Source organism: Rhinatrema bivittatum, chromosome 1 (assembly GCF_901001135.1).
Source record: "Rhinatrema bivittatum chromosome 1, aRhiBiv1.1, whole genome shotgun sequence".
NCBI classification, from domain to species: domain Eukaryota; kingdom Metazoa; phylum Chordata; class Amphibia; order Gymnophiona; family Rhinatrematidae; genus Rhinatrema; species Rhinatrema bivittatum.
Window position 1 is genome coordinate 363314427 of NC_042615.1, and position 25328 is coordinate 363339754.

General features: G+C 43.2%; 1 protein-coding gene across 5 annotated transcripts in view; it reads right to left on the minus strand.

Moving 5' to 3' along the window:
• STAP1 (signal transducing adaptor family member 1) overlaps window positions 1-25328 on the minus strand; it is a 164261-nt gene that overhangs the window by 91912 nt on the left and 47021 nt on the right. For all 5 annotated transcript variants that reach the window (XM_029600772.1, XM_029600793.1, XM_029600764.1 and 2 more), the window contains one exon: window positions 18761-18832. In XM_029600772.1, the coding sequence (XP_029456632.1) occupies window positions 18761-18832 (72 nt within the window). The remainder of the gene's footprint in view (window positions 1-18760; window positions 18833-25328) is intronic.

Sequence of the window (25328 nt, forward strand, 5' to 3'; positions counted from 1 at the left end):
GGATGGTGGTGCTCATGATTACACAACAGAAATTGAGCAAGATACCAAGGTTTGGTGTTCTTGCATTGTATGAAGCATCACTTTGCACTCATCAAATATTTTTAATACATATGTTTTGAAGATCTTGGACATAATATTGGGTAAAAGTGGGACACTGAGGTGAAACAAACAGAAATAAACAAAAAATATATTTAAAATTAAAATTCAAAAATACAATTATTTTGATGTGCGGGTTGTTTGAAAAATTTGATATATAGGTTACCCCCACTGTTTGTGGATAGTTAGTGTTAAGTGGTCTTGGTTTCAGTATGAAGAGTTCAAGTCTACTTTCCATTTGCTAGATTTGTGGTCTGCTATCAAAACTCCTAGGAGGATTATAAAGACTTCTCTGTTCCTGATGAGATCCCCTTGACTTCTAGGATTGCAAAGGACAGTCTACATAAAGGACTTGTGAGCTGAAAACTCTTATGATAATTTGAGGGGAAGAACAGAGGAGAGGAAAAAGTTCTTTTTATCAACTCATGGTGGTAGGGAATATCATAACTCAAGGTTTGAAGTCCCTAACTGTTGCTGAGTTTGGTCTCATTTGGCTAATATCCTCTAGAGCAGTGGTTCTCAACCTTTTTTCGGCTGGAACACACCTGACAGATGGTTCTCATATGTGTGACACACTGAACATGTGACCATCACGGGGCTAAATGTAAACATGCACTCTACATCCACAAGAACCCCCTCGACCCCCAGCAATGAGTGCAGAGCAGAACCAGGGCATTACCCTGTACAACTCGCCACACAAAAAAGATATTCTGGTTCTGATGATAACATCTCAGTGCAAGCAAAACAAGGTCCCTTTACTACCAGGCACAATAGCCTTCCTTATGAAAAGACAGTAATTTACTTCTAATGCATATCCTATTGAGAAAACACAACAAATAAGATTGATACAAATGCCTACATGCTAGTAAAATACTTCACCTCGGTCACACACCTAGAGCTGACCTTCACCAAGTACAGAAAAACCACAAATTATAAATATGGAGACAGAAACTGGAATGGAAAACCAAAAAAGCCACTCTGCATGCAGAGTGAACCTGGAGAAATGGAAGGAGAAATATAGCACCTAACATAGGCCTGGATTTTCTAAGTTCGCAGACCTTAGAAAATCCGGCGGTAACGGGGGGCAGGGTGGCGATGCGCGGGGGGGGGGGGGGGCGGGCCTGTGAAAGCCAGCAGTGATCGCACCTCCGCGGTGCTATTGCTGCTGGCTTTCGCACCCAATAATGCCATCGTAAAAGCTGGTGCTATTGGGCGCAAAACTGGCAGTGAAAAGGGCCCTTACCTTATCGCCGTCAGCAACGCCTTCACGGCGTCTGCCCCGGTGCCGCCCCAACTCCTCCCCTTCCGGTGCGGATGCTGCCCAGAACCCGCCCTGATCTAGGTATCGCACGCGAAAAGGGCCTTTTCACGTGCGAAAAGTCCCTTTTCGTGTGTGATCCCTTTTGAAAATAACCCCCATAGTCCCAGGATCTGCAATAATGCACACAAAGTAACTCGCACAAACTTACACCTGTATTATGGAATGTACTCAAACATTAAGAACCCTATATATGAAAAGGCAACACTACAAATATTAAACCAGGCCCTAAACACTAATACACCTCCTATTAGGAAAACAGAATAAGCCAAGCTGCTATAGATCCCCACTCAGAAATAATTGTAAAGCTATACTAATAAATGTTACAAAACAGCTGATGAACAGAATAATATCCAACAATTAAAAACTCATAAAAATTATTAAAACATGTCCAAATATCAATAAAATATTTCAAAACAGCAGACATCAATAATACACAATAATTAAAATGCAGTCACTCAAGAAAAATAAACTTAAAAAGCCAAAATAAACTTAAAACTTTACTTACCCTCTCCAGCAACTCTCCTACTCCTGCCATTGGCTGGCCCCGTCACATGGTAGGAGCACTGGATGGCCGGCACCCAGCCACATGGTAAGGGCAAAGGGCCATCGGCGCCATCTTTATGATTGGCAGCCGACGGCCCGAGAACGGGAGATCACTCCCGAGACCACCATTAGAGCACCAGGTAATTTAAAAATGTTTTGGGGGGATCGGGAGGGTGGGAGAAGCTAAGAGGTCATCTTTAAAGGGTCGGGTGTTTTTTTTTTTAATCAGGCCATCTGCGCCATTTTTGAGTGGCAGCCAAAATGGCGCAGATAGCCCGAGAGCGGGAGATCGGTCCCCGCGCCCCCACTGGACCACCAGGTACTCGTAAAATGTTTTGGGAGGGGGTTCGGGGGGTGGGGGTGGGGGAAGGTAAGGGATTAATTTTATAGGGTCGGGGTGGGTTTAGGGGTTGTTTTGGTGTGCCGGTTTTCCCGCCCTCCCCCTATATAACTCCCGTTAGTGGACACTAATGGGAGTAACGATTTTTCATGATAAATCGTGAAAATGTTTATTGTATCGCACACTGTACCGATTTTTGACGATTTAAAAAATATCGGATGACTAAATAGAAATCTAGTAACCAAGCAGGGTTTTGAACCCACTATCAGACAAGGGTTACATTTTGTATTTACGTTTTGTACCTGTTCTTTCCTTTGCAGTGAAATTTGGGCAGCATTCCAATAGGCCCCAGTTATCAAAGAGGAGGAATAATGTGCAGAGAAATTATAGAAAATGCATGTCGGTTATCCATTTTTCTTTAACTAAAGAAAATGAAACTGATTCACTCAAAGTGAAGTTTAAGATTTTCAGGAAATATTTGAAGGCATGGCTGTTTGAATCTTTTCATAATTTCCTATTTTTGTACATCTTTGAGTCTTGATTTTTGTCTTAGAGTGTGCTGTCATTGTGTGGGTTGAAGTACTTGGCGATAGGATTGTGCAATTTTTTATTTTTAATCTTATATTTTAAATTTGTTTTATGCTTTGTATTGTAAAGTGCCTTGAGGTGCATGACAGAGAAGCGAGATATCAAATCTGGAAAATAAATAAAATGTCTGCTACATTCAAATGCTACCCTTCAGTGCACACATATAGGAATGCACATCCCCAGAAAGAGAAAATAGTTTCTTAAATAAAAGTTATTTTCTATGGCATTAGAGGCTTGACACTCACCAAAAAAAACGCCTATTCTCTGCATCCACAGGTTTCTAGATAAACTGAGTTACCTAGATTGTTCACTGGGTAAGAAACAAACAACAGGGAGTAATAGTAAATGGTGTTCACTCAACAGAGTGGCTCAAGGATCAGTCCCTGGACTGATTCTGTTCAATATTTTTTCATCTAACAATAATAAACAGGAAAGTTGCCCTGCATCTGCATAGCCAGTATGCAAATTGAGCTCCGCCCCTCTCTTTATTTAATTGTATTTATAAATTGCTTCACTGATTTAAAAAAATTGCTGGAAGCAATGCACAAAATTAATACATACATCAACTCCACCAGCTTTGTCCCTCTCTCTCTCTGTATTTGTCCAATCCACTCTCTCCTACCACATATGGAAACAGCTCTGCTGCACTCTCCATCTCCACCCTAACCCCCCTCTCTGAATTATCAGTCCACTCTCGACTACCACCACACATCTAGGCACCTTCATTTTTTTGTATTTTTTTAAATTTTCCCAGGAATTTATCAGGGTTTATTATGACCAGAACAAAAACAGGAGAAAATCGGTGAAAAAAATGTGACTCATTTCTTTGGTAGATAGAAGCCAAGACAATAAAAGAATATTAAACAGATTCTCCCACTCACCCACTCAGCAGCCATCCCTATCTCTACCCCATACCCTGCCTAGTATGTCCCTTAATCTCCCCCCTCCCATTGCAACAGCATTCACCCTTATTAGTGGTGGCTCCAGACGTTTTCTCTCTCCTTCAGCAGCTTGCTTACTTTGGCACCCTACACTTCTGCTTTTGTGCAGGGCCAGGGAGCCTGCCAGGAATGGCTTCTGGTGGGTGTGGCCTGCTTCAAATGCTGCATTGGCGGCGCCATGCAGCAGGCGGGTTGGCTGCCTGGGGGGGGAGGGGGAGACGGGACTTGAAACATCTGCGGCACTGGTGGTTGAGCGCTTTCACTGGTGGGGGGGACTTGAAATGCTGCAGGGGCTTTGGCCCACACTGGCTTCCAGCAGTGGCTGGAGGCCTCGAGGCACTGCATCTGCAGCTTGGGAGCTGCTCTTTATTCAGCTTAAAATAAAGGTGAAAATTTGTTGAAACTGGTTATCAGGTTTGGAATAATCTGGGATTTTATGGGTAAAAATTGGTTTAAACTGAAAACGAAGGACCCTACACAAATCTCATTTACGCACTTCCTTCACTTCACTGTATTTTCCCTATCCTTGAATGGGCTTTTACTGGACACACCTTATGAAGCAGACAAAACCAATTAGGTACCTTCCCCAGAAGCTCGGGCTTTGGTTTTACTTGCCATCTCTCTCCAAAAGGGGCCTGCATACAAAATTGTACCCAAAGATGCCCAGCACCAGTCTCACATGTGAGACCATTCTGGCAAGGCATTAACTGCCAGTTACTACTGGAGGGCAGTGGAGGCACTGAGAGCTTGCTCTGGAGCAGGCACCTACAGCAGATTGTTTCCTAGCATATGATTAGATTAGAATTGACTCAGAGCACTGCTTTTAGTTATATTGCCCCTTCCATGTGGAATACTCTTCCATGAAGTCATAGGAATAAAAACAATTAAGTTCTGCAAAAACCTGGTTACTTATCCAGGCTTATGAGCACATATAGTTTTAATTATGATTATTGTTAGGTCTAAGTTATATAATGATAAGCCATAAAACTTATCTTGATAGCTGGGAAATGTTTGTTTTATGCAATTTTAATTTTTTTTTGTAATTTATTTACTGTGAAATATGTAATTTTATTGTATTTAACATTTGAGTACTGTAGTTTGTAACTATGGATTTATGAAGTGAACCACATTGATGGCATTATTTGGATTTGCAATATATCAAATAAAAATAATAATAATAATACAGTAGAATAGTATATCCTTTGGCGCACATCCCAAGGACATACTGTTCTGTTGTAGGTGTTTGGCCCAGAGAGCTTACGCTTGGATCTAGCTTGCTGTGCCATCCTTTGCCAAAATGGCCTTGAAGGTATGACTGTACCCAAAGTTAGCATGTGCAATGCATTTAGTTCTTCTGTAGGTGCCCATCCGTTCCCTGATACATCAAAATATAAACTCTCTGGGGAAGGCACCTTCAGCAGAAGAATATGCACTTTGGTGCTGAATATCCCAACTTTGGGTACAATCTTGCAGGCAAGAACATTTTTGGGAAGGAGAGGTATGGCAACTTAAATCTACGTGTTAGCTCTGAGTCAGGCACCCACAGCAGAATAGTGTGCACTTCTCTGGGCACCTCAGCTTTGGGAACAATCCTTAATTTCTGCCCTGAGATGAAGTAAGTCCAGGAAACAGTGGCAATCTGGAAGAGGGAGAGGTAGGGGTGATGCAAGTGTGAACCCTGGAGACTAAGAGGGAAAGGTTGGGGGAGTAGTAAAGAAATTTTGGTGTATGATGACCTCTCAGAATGTGAAGAGTTGAGTTGTTATTTTGAGGACAAAGTATTGACTTTGTCAGAACTTACAGATAGTTGTAAATATGAATTACAGTACAGTGGATGAGAATGAGTTGTGGCAAATAGAGGATCCAGTTCTGGGGGTAGAGCTGTGGGAATTTGATTCCATTTCCTATATGGGACTAAAGTCTATTGCGAAGACAGTTAAGAAATCTAATTTATTTAATTGCAGGTCTTCCAGACTTGGTACTGAAAGGATTATGGAATTTGGTAAAGTCCTCTGGGACTGAAAGGAAAGTTCCAACATCCTAAAAAAAAATAAAAAATTAAACAATAATCCAATTTAAAAACAAATTCTGAGTTGGATCATAGGAGCTGTTCTAGTTGTAGACCAGTGGCTAATCTTCCATTTGTCGCTAATGTAAGCCTTGTCTTGAAAGTGGTAGGTATTTCAGGGCAAACAAACAAGAATTTATAAATTGGGGCTGTCTCTCTTGCCACTTATCCTCTCTGGATGCTGGTAACCGGGGTGAAGCGGGGAGGTGAATCCCTTATCTGTGTGCAGCTGTTTAGTATGGTGCGGTGACACTTGGCTGGGACAAAGGAAGCAGGACCCAGGTTTGGGTGTTCAAATAATAGACGTTTACTGCTTTGTTCGAAAGTAATCGCTGTACATGTGAAATTAATAACTGCAGTGGAAATGGTCTGGCAGGTCACACACAGATTGCAACATCAATTTCTGTTAACTGTTATATAAGTACATAAGAAGTTGCCATGCTGGGTCAGACCAAGGGTCCATCAAGCCCAGCATCCTGTTTCCAACAGAGGCTAAACCGGGCCACAAGAACCTGGCAATTACCAAACATCAGTAGCATTACCATGCTACTGATGCAATTAATAGCAGTGGCTAAGTAAACTTGATTAATAGCAGTTAATGGACTTCTCCAAGAACTTCTCCAAACCTTTTTTGAATCCAGCTACACTAACTGTACTAACGACATCCTCTGGCAACAAATTCCAGAGCTTAATTATGTGCTGAGTGAAAAAGAATTTTCTCTGATTAGTCTTAAATGTGCTACTTGCTAACTTCATGGAATGCCCCCTAGTACTTCTATTCTCCGAAAGTGTAAATAACCAATTCACATCTACTCGTTCAAGACCTCTCATGATCTTAAAGACTTCTATCATATCCCCCCTCAGACGTCTCTTCTCCAAACTGAACAGCCTTTACCTCTTCAGTCTTTCTTCATAGGGGAGCCATTCCATTCCCTTTATCATTTTGTTTACCCTTCTCTGTACCTTCTCCATTGCAACTATATCTTTTTTGAGATTCAGCGACCAGAATTATACACAGTATTCAAGGTGCGGTCTCACCATGGAGCGATATAGAGGCATTATGACATTTTCCGTTTTATTAATCATTCCCTACCTAATAATTCCTAACATTCTGTTTGCTTTTTTGTCTGCTGCAGCACATTGAGCCGACGATTTTAAAGTATTATGCACTAAGATGCCTAGATCTTTTTCCTGGATGGTAGCTCCTATTATGGAACCTAACATCATGTAACTACAGCAAGGGTTATTTTTCCCTGTATACAACACCTTGCACTTGTACACATTAAATTTCATCTGCCATTTGGATGCCCAAACTTCCAGTCTTGCAAGCTCTTCCTGTAATGTATCACAATCTGCTTGTGATTTAACTACCCTGAATAATTTTGTATCATCCGCAAATTTGATAACCTCACTCGTCGACTTCCTTTCCAGATCATTTATATATATATGTTGAAAAGCACCGGTCCAAGTACAGATCCCTGAGGCACTCCACTATTTACCCTTTTCCAGTGAGAAAATTGACCATTTAATCCTACTCTGTTTCTTGTCTTTTAAACAGTTTGTAATCCACGAAAGGACATCGCCTCCTATCCCATGACTTTTTAGTTTTCGTAGAAGCCGCTCATGAGGGACTTTGTCAAACGCCTTCTGAAAATCCAAATACACTACATCTACCGGTTCACCTTTATCCACATGTTTATTAACCCCTTCAAAAAAATGAAGCAGATTTGTTAGGCAAGACTTCCCTTGGGTAAATCCATGTTGACTGTGTTCCATAAACCATATCTTTCTATATGCTCTACAATTTTGATCTTTAGAATAGTTTCCACTGTTTTTCCTGGCACTGAAGTCAGGCTCACTGGTCTATAGTTACCCAGATTGCCCCTGGAGCCCTTTTTAAATATTGGGGTTACATTGGCCACCCTCCAGTCTTCAAGTACAATGGATGATTTTAATGATAGGTTACAAATTTTAAGTAATAGATCAGAAATTTCATTTTTGAGTTCCTTCAGTACCCTAGCATGCATACCATCCAGTCCCGGTGATTTGCTGCTCTTTAGTTTGTCAATCTGGTCTACTACATCTTTATTTATTTATTTATTTATTTAGAGCTTTTCTATACCGGCATTCATGATACAATCACATCATGCTGGTTTACAGTTAACAGGGGGTGTAGGAAACCTTGAACAATTAACAAGTGAAGAGGAGCAAGAAAGTTACAATAAAACAAGGGAGCTGAAACTGGGGGGAAGAGGTTCACAGTGACTTGGTTCAGTTCGTCTGACTCATCACCCTTGAAAACCATCTCCGGTACTGATATCTCCCCAACATCCTCATTAGTAAACACGGAAGCAAAGAATTCATTTAGTCTTTCTGCAATGACCTTATCTTCCCTAAGAGCCCCTTTAACCCCTCGGTCATCTGATGGTCCAACTGACTCCCTCACAGTTTTCTTGCTTCGTATATATTTAAAAATTATGAGTTTTTGCCTCTATTGCCAAGTTCATTTCAAATTCTCTCTTCGCCTGTCTTATCAATGTTTTACACTTAATTTGACAATGCTTATGTTTTATCCTATTTTCTTCAGATGGATCCTTCTTCCAATTTTTTAAGGATTTTTTTTGGCTAAAATAGCCTCTTTCACCCCTCACCTTTTAACCATGATGGTAATCGTTTTTAGGGATGTGAATCATTTTTGAACGATTAAAATTATCGTCAGATAATTTTAAAATCGTTCTAAATCGTTAGAGTGCACGATACAATACAAATGTCCCCGATTTATCGTCAGGGGCATTTGTATTGTATCATTAAATAGGGCACGGGAATTATTTGGGGGAGGGCGGGAAAACCGGCACACCAAAACAACCCCTAAACCCACCCCGACCCTTTAAAACCAATTCCTTACCCTCCCCCACCCTCCCGAACCCCCAAAAATGTTAAGTTACCTGGTGGTCCAGTGGGGGGGGGGGGGGGTTTCCGGCGCGATCTCCCGCTCTCGGGCCATCGGCGCCATTTTGGCTACCACTGATAAAAATGGCGCCGATGGCCCGATAAAAAAAAACCCACCCCGACCCTTTACAAATTACCCCTTTGCTTCTCCCACCCTCCCAACCCCCCCAAAAACCCTTTACATGTACCTGGTGGTCTAGCGGGGGGTCCGGGAGCCATCCCTTCAATCATACCCTCGGTGCCGGTGCCAGTGCTAGAGGTTTCAAAATGGCGCCGATCGCCTTTGCCCTCACTATGTCACAGGGAGCGACCGTCGCTCCCTGTGACAAAGTGAGGGCAAAAGGCGATCGGCGCCATACTGGCAGTCGATCGCCTTTGCCCTCACTATGTCACAGGGAGCGACCGTCACTAAGGATTCTTAAGATCTTCGAGTCACCAGTGGAGCCGACCCTGTTGCCATCGCACACAGTTTTAGACGAATTGATGAGCAGAGCATGGCAGCTTCCCTTCTCAGGAGCATCAACCTCACACAAAACAGACCTCAAGTTTAGAATTCATGAGTCACCCTTTTACAGCATGGTGCAACTTCCTCATGCCTCTATTGTGGTAGAATCGGCCATGAAGAGAGAAAGAAAGCCCCGACTGCACGCAGGTGCTCCCCTGGGAAAGATAGGACCTGGATAATTTTGGCAAATGCACATTCCAGGCCACGATGCTGAATGCAAATATCCAGCAGCATCAGTTTTACATCACTCAGTACTTGTATGAGTGCCTGCAGTCACTAAAACCCATAGTGATGGCCGCTGATCCGGACGGCAGCCCTCTGCCCCAATTGCATGCGATGGAGGAGGGGCTGTGTCATCTGCTCCATACAGTTTATGAAGCATTTGACACCTCAGCGAGTATTTCTGTGAGAGCCATCGCGGCCAGACACCTGGCCTGGTTACAGTGAGTGCCATCAGGGAAGATGTCAATGAGAAACTCGCTGACCTTCCCTGTCTCCCCAACAACCTTTTCAGGGACAAGCTGTGGGAGACGGTGATGCAACTGAAAGAACAGAATGTGGCAGTACAGTCACTGACGTCCTGGGGAGAACAACAACCTGGAAGGAGGTATTATTTGACCTCTCAGAGGATGCAGGCACAAAACCGCAGGGCAGGTCTTACCCTCTTTCGCCCACAACTATATCAGCCATCTAGAAAGCCACAACTGCAGCAGCCCCAAAATTGCACCTGACAATGCAACCCACGTTAGCAGCGGACCCCTGAGGACCTGAGCAGCTCCAAACTCCAACAAGGGTTTTTGGAGCAACCAGTTTGCTGGCCCTAATGCTGAAGTCAGAGACAGCCTCCCAGATTTAACAACACAGGAAGAACTCCATGATCAAGACAGAAAAGATCCACAAAATATCCTGCAAGAACACCTCCTTCCAGCAGGATCGAAGGTGCTGGTTCCCATGTTGCCCCTCTTCCAGGAATCAGGGGGAAGGCTATTTCTCCCAGAGGCAGAGGGCCCACATCCAATATACCGGTAGACAATACCACTCCTCCCATGGAACATGGCTTTCAGCGCAGGATACCCCTGCCTACACTGAAGCTGCCCGGGGATCTGTCATCGAACGACCACTTGCCTTGGCCCTACCCTGATCGTGGTAATTGACAAAACTATCAACTCGGGGTGGAGGCTCCAGGGGGCATTCCCTGTGGCAATCACAAACACTGTGTACAGTGGCACCAGAGGACTTAACAGTCCAAGAAGGATGACCCGTGTCGACGGCCTCGACAACCATCACCAGTTAGCAGCTACACCCGCAGCCCAGGGGGAGGCATGACTAATCGGATCCCTGACACTTGCCCCGAACTGGGCAAAGGCCGCGCAAGAGCGAGATGTGAACAGCATCCCCCTCACTCGTCCTGTGCTGAAAAGGAACAAGGGGCAGAAAGGCCCCCCTAACACATTAGCTGAGACACAGGAGAAGTCACAGTGTCTCCCACCGGACAGCACAGAAATTGAGAGAACAGTTCTAACACACTTGGCCCTACCGCGCCCAATTCAGGATGTGCTAGTCTCATCCAGGAAATACTCCACTAGGATGAACGATCAAGCCAAGTGGGCCAAATACTCAAGATGGTATGGGGAGCCAGGGACTTGACCCTTTCTCGTGCCCCCCAGAACGCCTGCTGTATTTATTATCTCCACTGCTTATATCAAGCAGGCCTAGCAACAGCATCAGTCAGAGTGCATGCAAGTGCTATTGCAGCCTACCACCTCCCTCGGGATGGCACTCCAGTGTCATGCCACCCACTGGTCTCCAGGTTTATGAGGGGCGTTCTCCAGCTGTGCCCGCCAGTAAAAAAGCCGCCAGTGCCATGGGATCTGAATCTGGTCTTGGAGTAGTTGATGCTATCGCCCTTCGAACCTATGGACAGTAATCATGTGAGGTATCTCTCTTGGAAGGTCCTTTTTCTAGTGGCGCTCACCTCAGCAAGGAGAGTCAGTGAGCTACAAGCATTAGTCCATTATTCACCATACCTGGAGTTTTATCATGATAAAGTGTCTTTAAAGATTCATCTATCATTCCTTCCTAAGGTGGTATCAGCCTTCCACCTTAACCAGACAATCATGCTGCCAACCTTCTTCCTGAAGCCACACCAGTCGGAAACAGAGAAACGGCTCCACACGCAGGATTGTAAACACGCCTTTACATACTACAAATGACGTACACAATCAAACTCTAGAGCAGTGGTTCCCAACCATGTTCTGGGGCCCCCCCTCCCCCCCCCAGCCAGTCAGGCTTTCAGGATATACACAATGAAAACCAATGGGAACCACTGCTCTAGAGCTTCTCAACTATTCATCTCTTTCAACCCGAATGCTCCAGGTCTCCCGGTCACTAAGAGGACATTGTCATCGTGGATTTTCCAATGCATTGGGTTCTGTTACAACAAGAGAGCAGAAACCTTGTCCCCCACACCAAAAGCTCATCAGGTCAGAGCAATGGCAGCCTCTATGGCGCACTTAAACAAAGTGCCTATTCAGGATATATGCAAAGTTGCCATGTGGTCATCACTACACACCTTCATGACACATTACTGCCTGGACCAGCAAGCAGCCACAGATGCAGCAGTAGATCGAGCCATTCTGCTGGTGGGAACAACAAAGGAGACTGCCTGCAAAGGAGTACCAAGTTGAGCACACCCCCATGCAAGAATCTGAATGGGCTATGTGTTGCCTCCAACGCCAGGGGGGTGGTCAACTTTCAGCTTGGGACTCCCCAGATATCATGGCTAATTCAACCTGCTTATCTGCGGAAAAGAGCAAGTTTGCTTACCATAAACGGTGTTTTCCGTGGATAGCAGGGTGAATTAGCCATGCTAACCCAGCCATCTCCCTGGACAGTCTCGGACAGTGCAATCGCAAGCTCGGAAAACAGACTGAGGCAGGCTGAGAGCCACATGGTGATGCACACAGGCAGGCACACAGATCTAAAATCTGTGTGCTCTTTGGAGCTCCATCACCTAGACAGAGGACCGGAAGGACATTCCCCAGATATCATGGCTAATTCACTCTGCTATCCATGGAAAACACCGTTTACGGTAAGCAAACTTGCTCTTATCTTTCCAGGGGTTTGGGATGGGAACAAATGAGTTAAAATTGAGCTTATTTGCGGATGATATGCTTCATTATAATAGCAATCCAAAGGAATCGCTAGGTAGCACTTAATTAATAGAAAGCTTTAGAGTCTTTTCAGGCCTTAAGATTAAGATAAATTGGAAGCGCTCGCTTTAAATAATAGCTTAATGGAACACTGGCAGGACCCCTTCCATTTAAAATGGGCTTTATATAATATACAATATTTAGGTATTAGAATCAGAAGACATATGGGCATTATATATTATTTAAATACACTGAGAACTTTGGAAAATATTAAACTACATTTGGAAAAGTGTAAAACTCTGCCATTATATCATGTATTCATCTTTTGCCTATCTCAAAATCATGCCATTACTGCTTATGGGCAGGTTCGCCTTGGTAAAGATGATAATTTTTCCTAATGTCTTATACCCATTATAAAAGCTATCTTTTTCTAATAAAATGAAGGATGTCCAATTTTTTTTTATCTGATGGAATAAATATATTAGTGGCTAACAAATTGTTTGGAAGTTTAGTGTTACCTGATTTGAGAATGTACAATGTAGAATGCCTTTTAAGATTTATGCATGAATATCTAACCTATTGCCAGTCTGTTACCATTAAGGGCCTGAGTGAGCCCTTAGTTCAGTTAGTGAAAGGGAGAGGATGCCATTCAAATTCAGCTCCTCCCTTTGAGGGGTCTGGGAATGGCCGTCCCCCTGAGAGGCTTGATAACAGCACTCTCCTGAGAGTATGTGGGCAGTCCTTTATGGTTTTGGGAGAGTTAGGAGGTAGCTAAAGATTTTCACTTGTTTTGTACTTTTTCAGGCCCAGTCAGAGGAAGCAGCCTAATCCAGACTGGGGATCCTGATCAGGGTCGGGAGGGTTTTCCTTCATCTACACGCTAGTTGGTTGGAACATCCTTCTGTGGTGTTTTCGAGATTTAAGATTTTTTTTGTGGTAGGAGCCTTGTTGTCAAAGCCTGTACACTTCTTGGACTCAGGGAATGGGGAACTCTGTTTCTGGGGCTGTGCAGGTTAGGGAAGACCTGCCCTCCAAACCTGCAATGAGGATGGAGATGACGGTGACCTGCTGCAAGGAAGGAATTCTGGTGTTACTCTTGTTTGAATTGGAAAAGGACATTAAGTTAAAAGATCCAGGAGGAAGATTGTTTTTGGCTGCCCCTTCCTTCTTGCATTGGAGCAGGGTAAGTCACCTGCATCCAGGGATCCCTCCCATCAAGGATTCAGAGGAGAGACTGAACTGAGAAAAAAATATAAAAGGTCCTGAAGATCTGATAACCATGAGTAAAAGACTATAAAGATCATTGAGAGCACCCATTCATTGTCTTCACCCCTGGGGAAAGAGAGATTCGGACTCTCTGTGCAGAGACAAGGATTTTTACACTTTTACCAGTTTGGAAAGGACCCTTCACCCAACTAAGGGATACTCTGCCCACCTGGGAAGCTAACCAAATTGGTAGTGCAGTAATAATGGGAGACTTCAATTACCCCAATATAGACTGGGTAAATGTATCATCGGGTCACGCTAGAGAGATAACGTTCCTGGATGGAATAAATGATAGCTTTATGGAGCAATTGGTTCAGGAACCGACGAGAGAGGGAGCAATTTTAGATCTAATTCTCAGTGGAGCAGAGGACTTGGTGAGAGAGGTAACGGTGGTGGGGCCGCTTGGCAATAGTGATCATAATATGATCAAATTTGATTTAATGACTGGAAAAGGAACAGTGTGCAAATCCAAGGCTCTCATGCTAAACTTTCAAAAGGGAAACTTTGATAAATTGAGAAAAATTGTTAGAAAAAAACTGAAAGGAGCAGCTACAAAAGTAAAAAATGTCCAAGAGGCGTGGTCATTGTTAAAAAATACCATTCTAGAAGCACAGTCCAGATGTATTCCACACATTAAGAAAGGTGGAAAGAAGGCAAAACGATTACCGGCATGGTTAAAAGGGGAGGTGAAAGAAGCTATTTTAGCCAAAAGATCTTCATTCAAAAATTGGAAGAAGGATCCAACAGAAGAAAATAGGATAAAGCAAAAACATTGGCAAGTTAAATGTAAGACATTGACAAGACAGGCTAAGAGAGAATTTGAAAAGAAGTTGGCTGTAGAGGCAAAAACTCACAGTAAAAACCTTTTTAAATATATCCGAAGCAGAAAGCCTGTGAGGGAGTCAGTTGGACCGTTAGATGATCGAGGGGTTAAAGGGGCACTTAGAGAAGATAAGGCCATCGCGGAAAGATTAAATGATTTCTTTGCTTCGGTGTTTACTGAAGAGGATGTTGGGGAGGTACCCGTAATGGAGAAGGTTTTCATGGGTAATGATTCAGATGGACTGAATCAAATCACGGTGAACCTAGAAGATGTGGTAGGCCTGATTGACAAACTGAAGAGTAGTAAATCACCTGGACCGGATGGTATACACCCCAGAGTTCTGAAGGAACTAAAAAATGAAATTTCAGACCTATTAGTAAAAATTTGTAACTTATCATTAAAATCATCCATTGTACCTGAAGACTGGAGGATAGCAAATGTAACCCCAATATTTAAAAAGGGCTCCAGGGGCGATCCGGGAAACTACAGACCGGTTAGCCTGACTTCAGTGCCAGGAAAAATAGTGGAAAGTGTTCTAAACATCAAAATCACAGAACATATAGAAAGACATGGTTTAATGGAACAAAGTCAGCATGGCTTTACCCAGGGCAAGTCTTGCCTCACAAATCTGCTTCACTTTTTTGAAGGAGTTAATAAACATGTGGATAAAGGTGAACCGGTAGATATAGTATACTTGGATTTTCAGAAGGTGTTTGACAAAGTTCCTCATGAGAGGCTTCTAGGAAAAGTAAAAAGTCATGGGATAGGTGGCGATGTCCTTTCGTGGATTGCAAACTGGCTAAAAGACAGGAAACAGAGAGTAGGATTAAATGGGCAATTTTCTCAGTGGAAGGGAGTGGACAGTGGCGTGCCTCAGGGATCTGTATTGGGACCCTTACTGTTCAATATATTTGTAAATGATCTGGAAAGAAATACGACGAGTGAGATAATTAAATTTGCAGATGACACAAAATTTTTCAGAGTAGTTAAATCTCAAGCAGACTGTGATAAATTGCAGGAAGACCTTGTGAGACTGGAAAATTGGGCATCCAAATGGCAGATGAAATTTAATGTGGATAAGTGCAAGGTGATGCATATAGGGAAAAATAACCCATGCTATAATTACACAATGTTGGGTTCCATATTAGGTGCTACAACCCAAGAAAGAGATCTAGGTGTCATAGTGGACAACACATTGAAATCGTCGGTGCAGTGTGCTGCGGCAGTCAAAAAAGCAAACAGAATGTTGGGAATTATTAGAAAAGGAATGATGAATAAAACGGAAAATGTCATAATGCCTCTGTATCGCTCCATGGTGAGACCGCACCTTGAATACTGTGTACAATTCTGGTCGCCGCATCTCAAAAAAGATATAATTGCGATGGAGAAGGTACAGAGAAGGGCTACCAAAATGATAAAGGGAATGGAACAACTCCCCTATGAGGAAAGACTAAAGAGGTTAGGACTTTTCAGCTTGGAGAAGAGACGACTGAGGGAGGATATGATAGAGATGTTTAAAATCATGAGAGGTCTAGAACGGGTAGATGTGAATCGGTTATTTACTCTTTCGGATAGTAGAAAGACTAGGGGGCACTCCATGAAGTTAGCATGGGGCACATTTAAACCTAATCGGAGAAAGTTCTTTTTTACTCAACGCACAATTAAACTCTGGAATTTGTTGCCAGAGAATGTGGTTAGTGCAGTTAGTATAGCTGTGTTTAAAAAAGGATTGGATAAGTTCTTGGAGGAGAAGTCCATTACCTGCTATTAAGTTCACTTAGGGGCGGATTTTAAAAGGCGCGCGAATAGCCTACTTTTGTTTGCGCTCCAGGCGCAAACAAAAGTACGCTGGATTTTAGTAGATACGCGCGGAGCCGCGCGTATCTGCTAAAAACCTGGATCGGCGCGCGCAAGGCTATGGATTTTGTATAGCCGGCGCGCGCCGAGCCGCGCAGCCTACCCCCGTTCCCTCCAAGGCCGCTCCGAAATCGGAGCGGCCTCGGAGGGAACTTTCCTTTGCCCTCCCCTCACCTTCCCCTCCCTTCCCCTACCTAACCCACCCGCCCGGCCCTGTCTAAACGCCCCCCTTACCTTTGTCGGGGGATGTACGCCTCCCTCTGGGAGGCGTAAATCCCCGCGCGCCAGTGGGCCTCCTGCGCGCCGGGCCGCGACCTGGGGGCGGGTACGGAGGGCGCGGCCACGCCCCCGGACCGCCCCGGGCCGTAGCCACGCCCCCGGACCCGCCCCCCAAAACGCTGCCGACACGCCCCCGAAACGCCGCGACGACCGGGCCCGCCCCCGACACGCCCCCCCGGAGAATCCCGGGACTTACGCGAGTCCCGGGGCTCTGCGCGCGCCGGGAGGCCTATGTAAAATAGGCTTCCCGGCGCGCAGGGCCCTGCTCGCGTAAATCCGCCCGGTTTTGGGCGGATTTACGCGAGCAGGGCTCTGAAAATCCGCCCCTTAGAGAATAGCCACTGCCATTAGCAATGGTTACATGGAATAGACTTAGTTTTTGGGTACTTGCCAGGTTCTTGTGGCCTGGATTGGCCACTGTTGGAAACAGGATGCTGGGCTTGATGGACCCTTTGTCTGACCCAGTATGGCATTTTCTTATGTTCTTATGTTCTTATGTAATTATCCAAGCCCTGGAGGCTAGGAGTTTCTTTGACCCTGGTATAAGATATTTCTGCAAGGATAGAGGAAAGGACTGTAAAGAAAACAAGGAGGCCTGTGGTGCTGGAATCATATTTATTGTGCCATTATTTATCAGTATTAAACAGTAAAGACTTTATTTTGGACACTAGCCCAGTGAGTCCAGTGTGGTGGCTTGGACGCACACAGTGAAGGAAGTTACCTGTCTCCCAGAGACAATATTAAGGCACTTGGGCCCTGAAAGTAAATCTTTCCCCCCATAAAAAGGATTTACACCCTAGGGAAAGAGCCAAAAGGAAGAGTTTGTCAGGTATCCCTACTCCAAAGAACTATAACTAAGTTTATGGCCCTGTCAGAGTGCAGTCTGCCTCCCAGGATGGGGTTACAAATAGGCAAAAATAAATGATCAGGAATCTTTGACAGAGTTGGTTCATTCATATTGGCTTATAAACGCTAATCATGCCACAGATTAGTCCTAAAGCCCCCAGAGACTTGTATAAATCTTTGGTTAACTTCTGTTAGGACAACATGGAAATAGTACTTTTTTATCTTTTTGAGGGAATTTTGATTTTCCAGCTGGTTTAGTAGATTCTTATGTCAAGGATGGAAAGAAATGGGAATTGGCAATTGATGCACAAAACAGGGAAATGCCTTGAATCATCTCAAGAATTGCAAGAACAATGGGGTCTACCAAATAATCACTTTTTCACCTCTCTACAAGCTCATCACTGTTTCGTGTAGCAGAGGAAATTTGGAAACATCAAATATAGTGAATTGGAAACATATTTTTGGGATCCTAATAGTAAAAATAATGAGACCACTTTATGGTATAACATCTTAAAAGGAATATGGATGATACTTATCTTTAAAAATTAACTAAATTGTGAAGATCTCAGAGACGAAATATCAACTGAAGAGGTCTAGAAAATGTTTGTATTACTAAACAGAATTCTGACCTCGTTAATATGTGAGAAATTCAATTCAAACTTATACACAGAATATATATGGTATTTCAAGAGTACTGGGTTGCAAGATATAAATCTGGGATTATGATTCATATGAGAAATTTAATTAATACACCTTTGTGAAGATTTGATGTCATTTGGAGTGAGGAAAGTCTCACAAAGATAAAATTTTGTACTATATTATCTCACCCTAACTTGTTGGTATGTGTTCACCAAGGTGTACTGTGCTGTTCGTGTGTCTCACTCTACATGTGACACTGGCCCCTAAACCACCACCAACAACTCACCTCGACCTATTAGTTGGCCCTCTTATAGAGATATAAACTACTATGAGGGCCTTGTAGATAGGCGCTCTCTCTCTCCCTCCCTCACCTCTTAGCGCAAGAAGTGAAAATAGGGATTATCACAGGGCGTGCTAAGTTTACTGCACCACATGATACTACCGATGCGAGAATTGTAAAATTTCCATAAACTATCAATGCGTTATTAACACTTTTTGATGAATTTAGGGGTAATATAACAGTGCAACATAAATATCAACCGCTTACCATTTCCTGTTTGTCATCACTATACAGGAATAGTGTTGTACCACGGAGTTCTGCCCAATGCTTTTGATATTCCTGTTTAAATAAAAAACAACAATATATTTTCAGCTTCATAAGAGTAGATGGTTCGAATATGTTTACAAATGTAACCACAACATGCCATGAAACAACTGTGATTATGTGATTTCAATTTAATATTCTACTGTACAGGTACATTTTATAATTTAATTTTATTTACAAAGTAATGTTTCACAATTTACTGTTCACAGTAAGTTGCTAGTGGAGCCACTGTTTTGTTTTCTTGGGGAAGAGGACGGAGGGAATGTGGTTGTCTGGCAGTTTTTGCCAGCTCTTTGTGGACTTCCAGCTAAAACAGAACTATCCTTTCTTGGGGATAAAGCAAGGGTAGGCAACTCCAGTCTTGGAGTGCCACAAACATGTCTGGTTTGCATAAAATATACAACAAATAGGCATGAGATACACTGCCTCCATCATATGCAAATATATCTCATGCATATTCATTATGGATGTCCAGAACTGTTTATGACTTGAGTTGTATAATGTTGTTTGTCTAATATCACAGCGCTATAGAAATGTAAGTAGTTATAGTACCTGGATTTTCCTTCATTTTAACGCTACACTCACCCATTCATCACAGAATCAATCCTTGGCCAGAGGCCACAGCTGTCTCCAGAAATTAGCACACATGCACACTGGGTCTGGTCACTAGGTATAGCTGCTGTGCGGTGATAGGGACTCCCTGCCCCAAGAGCTCGGACTGCTGCCCCCACAGTATTTTACTCCCATTTGGCCTGAACAACAGAAGCCAAAATCAGGAAACAAACCCAGATCTCCTGTATGACAATATGCAGCAGTGCCACTGAGAGATTGGGCTGGCCCAGTGGTTGAGATATCCCAAGCCACCAGAAAACATCCCTGTTCAGGACACTATTAGCACAAGCATGATACATTCATTATCCATAACACAGAAAGGATCACTATATCAATCCCCATTAGTTAAAATTGGAGCTTCCCAAGCCAGTCTTCGTAACCGCACAGCCAGAAAGTGGTTTGGTTTTCAGGATATCCCTAATCAAAATGCATGCTATATCTGCATTCAATTGAGGTAGTGCATGCAATCCTTCAGGGCCCCAGACCAGTTTGGGGCCATGAAGGATTGCAGTTTCACATCCCTGCTTTAAATTGTATTAAATATCACATTATATATTTCAGACCTTGTGCATGGCACTGATTTCAGATTTCAGATTCAAGCATGGTGCCACAAGGATCAAAGCTAGGCCTGGACCTCTTCAATGTTCTACAAGCAACATTGGGGAAACGTTAAAAGGAAAAGATTCTATTTGCAGCTGAGATTACCATACCAATTGTTTAAAGTCAAAAATACATTAATCAAAAATATGCAAAAGCAATTAAAAAGCAGAATGAAAATACAAACAAAAAACAAACAAAATACAAACAAAAAACAAACTTTGAAATGTTTGTATGCTAATGCCAGAAGTCTAAGAAGTAAGATGGGAGAATTAGAATGTATAGCAGTGAATGATGACATAGACTTAATTGGCATCTCAGAGACATGGTGGAAAGAGGATAACCAATGGGACAGTGCTATACCGGGGTACAAATTATATCGCAATGACAGAGAGGAGCACTCGGGAGGAGGTGTGGCGCTTTATGTCCGGGATGGCATAGAGTCCAACAAGATAAACATCCTGCATGAGACTAAATACAAAATTGAATCTTTATGGGTAGAAATCCCTTGTGTGTCGGGGAAAACTATAGTGATAGGGGTATACTACCGTCCACCTGGTCAAGATGGTGAGACGGACAGTGAAATGCTAAGAGAAATTAGGGAAGCTAACCAAATTGGTAGTGCGGTAATAATGGGAGACTTCAATTACCCCAATATTGACTGGGTAAATGTATCATCGGGTCACGCTAGAGAGATAACGTTCCTGGATGGAATAAATGATAGCTTTATGGAGCAATTGGTTCAGGAACCGACGAGAGAGGGAGCAATTTTAGATCTAATTCTCAGTGGAGCACAGGACTTGGTGAGAGAGGTAACGGTGGTGGGGTCACTTGGCAATAGTGATCATAATATGATCAAATTTGATTTAATGACTGGAAGAGGAACAGTGTGCAAATCCAAGGCTCTCGTGCTAAACTTTCAAAAGGGAAACTTTGATAAAATGAGAAAAATTGTTAGAAAAAAACTGAAAGGAGCAGCTACAAAAGTAAAAAATGTGCAAGAGGCATGGTCGTTGTTAAAAAATACCATTCTAAAAGCACAGTCCAGATGTATTCCACACATTAAGAAAGGTGGAAAGAAGGCAAAACGATTACCAGCATGGTTAAAAGGGGAGGTGAAAGAAGCTATTTTAGCCAAAAGATCTTCATTCAAAAATTGTAAGAAGGATCCAACAGAAGAAAATAAGAATGTTAAGACAGGCTAAGAGAGAATTTGAAGAGAAGTTGGCTGTAGAGGCAAAAAACTAACAGTAAAAACTTTTTAAAATATATCCAAAGCAGAAAGCCGCCTGTGAGGGAGTCAATTGGACCGTTAGATGATTGAGGGGTTAAAGGGGCACTTAGAGAAGATAAGGCCATTGCAGAAAAATTAAATGATTTCTTTGCTTCGGTGTTTACTGAAGAGGATGTTGGGGAGGTACCCGTAATGGAGAAGGTTTTCATGGGTAATGATTCAAATGGACAGAATCAAATCACGGTGAACCTAGAAGATGTGGTAGGCCTGATTGACAAACTGAAGAGTAGTAAATCACCCAGACTGGATGGTATACACCCCAGAGTTCTGAAGGAACTAAAAAATGAAATTTCAGACCTATTAGTAAACATTTGTAACTTATCATTAAAATCATCCATTGTACCTGAAGACTGGAGGATAGCAAATGTAACCCCAATATTTAAAAAGGGCTCCAGGGGCGATCCGGGAAACTACAGACCGGTTAGCCTGACTTCAGTGCCAGGAAAAATAGTGGAAAGTGTTCTAAACATCAAAATCACAGAACATATAGAAAGACATGTTTTAATGGAACAAAGTCAGCATGGCTTTACCCAGGGCAAGTCTTGTCTCACAAATCTGCTTCACTCATGAGAGGCTTCTAGGAAAAGTAAAAAGTCATGGGATAGGTGGCGATGTCCTTTCGTGGATTGCAAACTGGCTAAAAGACAGGAAACAGAGAGTAGGATTAAATGGACAATTTTCTCAGTGGAAAGGAGTGGGCAGTGGAGTGCCTCAGGGATCTGTATTGAGACCCTTACTTTTCAATATATTTATAAATGATCTGGAAAGAAATACGACGAGTGAGATAATCAAATTTGCAGATGATACAAAATTGTTCAGAGTAGTTAAATCACAAGCAGATTGTGATAAATTGCAGGAAGACCTTGTGAGACTGGAAAATTGGGCAACAAAACAGCAGATGAAATTTAATGTGGATAAGTGCAAGGTGATGCATATAGGGAAAAATAACCCATGCTATAATTACACAATGTTAGGTTCCATATTAGGTGCTACAACCCAAGAAAGAGATCTAGGCGTCATAGTGGATAACACATTGAAATTGTTGGTTCAGTGTGCTGCGGCAGTCAAAAAAGCAAACAGAATGTTGGGAATTATTAGAAAGGGAATGGTGAATAAAACGGAAAATGTCATAATGCCTCTGTATCGCTCCATGGTGAGACCACACCTTGAATACTGTGTACAATTCTGGTCGCCGAATCTCAAAAAAGATATAATTGCGATGGAGAAGGTACAGAGAAGGGCTACCAAAATGATAAGGGGAATGGAACAGCTCCCCTATGAGGAAAAACTAAAGAGGTTAGGACTTTTCAGCTTGGAGAAGAGATGGCTGAGGGGGGATATGATAGAGGTGTTTAAAATCATGTGAGGTCTAGAACAGATAGATATGAATCGGTTATTTGCTCTTTCACATAATAGAAAGACTAGGGGGCACTCCATGAAGTTAGCATGTGTGTGTTACATTTAAAACTAATCAGAGAAAGTTCCTTTTCACTCAATGCACAATTAAATTTTGGAATTTGTTGCCAGAGGATGTGGTTAGTGCAGTTAGTATAGCTGTGTTTAAAAAAGGTTTGGATAAGTTCTTGGAGGAGAAGTCCATTACCTGCTATTAATTGAGTTAACTTAGAAAATAGCCACTGCCATTAGCAATGGTAACATGAAATAGACTTAGTTTTTGGGTACTTGCCAGGTTCTTATGGCCTGGATTGGCCACTGTTGGAAACAGGATGCTGGGCTTGATGGACCCTTGATCTGACCCAGTATGGCATGTTCTTATGTTCTTACACATACCCCTGCTCTCATTCACACACGTTTACATGCTCACATACATACACCTGCTTTCTCACATAGATACATACATACCCCCCGTGCCCCCCCCCCCCCCCCCCCCCCCCCCGTTCTCTTGTACATATTCTATCACTCCTGCTACTGCTCTGCAACAACTCCTGTCTGCCTGCTTGGCCCCTTCCCCCTTCCCTCTGGTCCAGCTCAGGGCTTGCTGCCCTTTTGCTGAAGTCCTGCCCCCAACACGACATCATTGGAACAACGGTCCTTTAATTCAGTGCTATGGATGCCAGAGGTGCACGGTCCTCTGTTGGGCACACGAAGGAGTATGAACAAAGGAGCCTGCCCCTTTTTTCACCCTTTCATGCGTGCCCTGATGAGTTCGAGTAATTTTTTCTTCTTTCACCTACAGTTTGCACCACCTGCCTCCATCATGGCCCCACATGGTGAGAGCATCCCAATACCCAGGGCCGGTGCAAGGGGATTTGGCGCCCTAGGCGAGCCTTCTCCCTTGCGCCCCCCCCCCCCCCCCCGGTCTCGGCCCCGACCCTTACCTCATTCTCGATCACGCCCGCTGACTGGGGTTTTCTGGGTCGCAAGCAGGTTGGGCACTGCTTGCGGCCTGCCAAACTCCACTCCTCTTTGCCACCACTTGCGGCTCCATATGGCTCGCACCCAGTGACGCACCAAGGGTCTCCGGTGCCCGGGGGCCAATGCATGTGTGCCTCTCCAGCATCCCCCCTTAATCCTTCTTGTACTAATGCTTAAGGTCACAGAAAATCAGTGGTGTCTCCAGACAGAAGAATTGGGGGGGGGGGGGCGCCAAAATGACATTTCTTCATCTCACCCACCTCTATAGCATGGATCCTGCTTTAAAATTGGTTATTAAAAAAAAAGTGTTAATAAAAAAGTCCAAAGGGTCCTCTGCGTTATTTTAAAAAGCTGGCCAGTTTCACACTATAAAATTATGTTGATAGCCTCAGTCAACTGATTCTATGTGGCTATGAGAGTGAAGTCAGGAATATATAGGAAGGAACAGAATGTCAATATAAATCCTGTACCTCCAGTTCTGTAACTCTGTGCATCCACTGAAATTCCCCCAAACAATGGAGCTTGGATGTTTCCCTTACAGCTCATCATACTGAAAGATATTTTCAAATTCTGGTGTCACTTCACAGTAACAGCAGCACAAACAGCTTCCACTGCCAGGCACATTGTGAACTAACACAAAACACCACAAAAAAGACACTCAAAATCTATACTGCAATCCCATCATAACATAACAGTAATAACACCAAGGACTCAAACAACAATAACCCTACCTGTGAATAAGCAAGGGTAAATATTACACTGGGTCCTAGAATACCAATACTCCACCTACTGAGGAAACAAAACAAACCCGATTGCTATAGATCCCTATGCTAGCAGAATCTCTCATCATGGTCACACACACAGAGCAGAGACAGACCCTCACCAAATACAGAATACAAAATAAAGGAGCACAAATTAGAAAAAACTGAAATGGAAACCCCAAGAAGTCAGACTCTGTGTATTAACAATGGAAAAACATAACCACCATTCTTCATAAAACAAATAAAATCAAGAAACATAAAGCATCAGTTATAATAGTAAAACCATACTAATAAAATAATATTTTAAAACTACTGATAAATAGAATTTCTATTAATTAAAATCATATACATTTTTTACAATTTCCTAAAACCAATAAAATATTTCAAAACAGCACATATATCAAATAACACACAATAATTAAAACTAATAAGGATTTTAAAAAGCCCCTGCTGTCCATACATGGGAGCTCTTGATTGAGGTTATCCTCTCTCTCTCACACATACTCACATGTCCATTCTCTCTCACACATACATTGTCACATACATACACATTCATGCTCTTATACCCAACCATAACCTCTCGCTCTCACAGACACTGACACACTCAGGCTCTAAGGCACTCTCTCCCCCTCCACACCCCCCCCCCCCCAAACTCTTACTCCCCTGGATTTTCTCATACACACTCATGCTCTCACTGGCTCCCTCACATACACACAAACACACACTCCCAGGCAAGCTTCCAATCGTTCTCACACAAACACACACAGGCAAGCTCCCAGTCATTCTCACACTGACCCCCAGGCGGGCTCCCATTCATTTTCACACCACTCCCTCCCCATCCCCCAGGCATGCACACATTCATTCTCACACC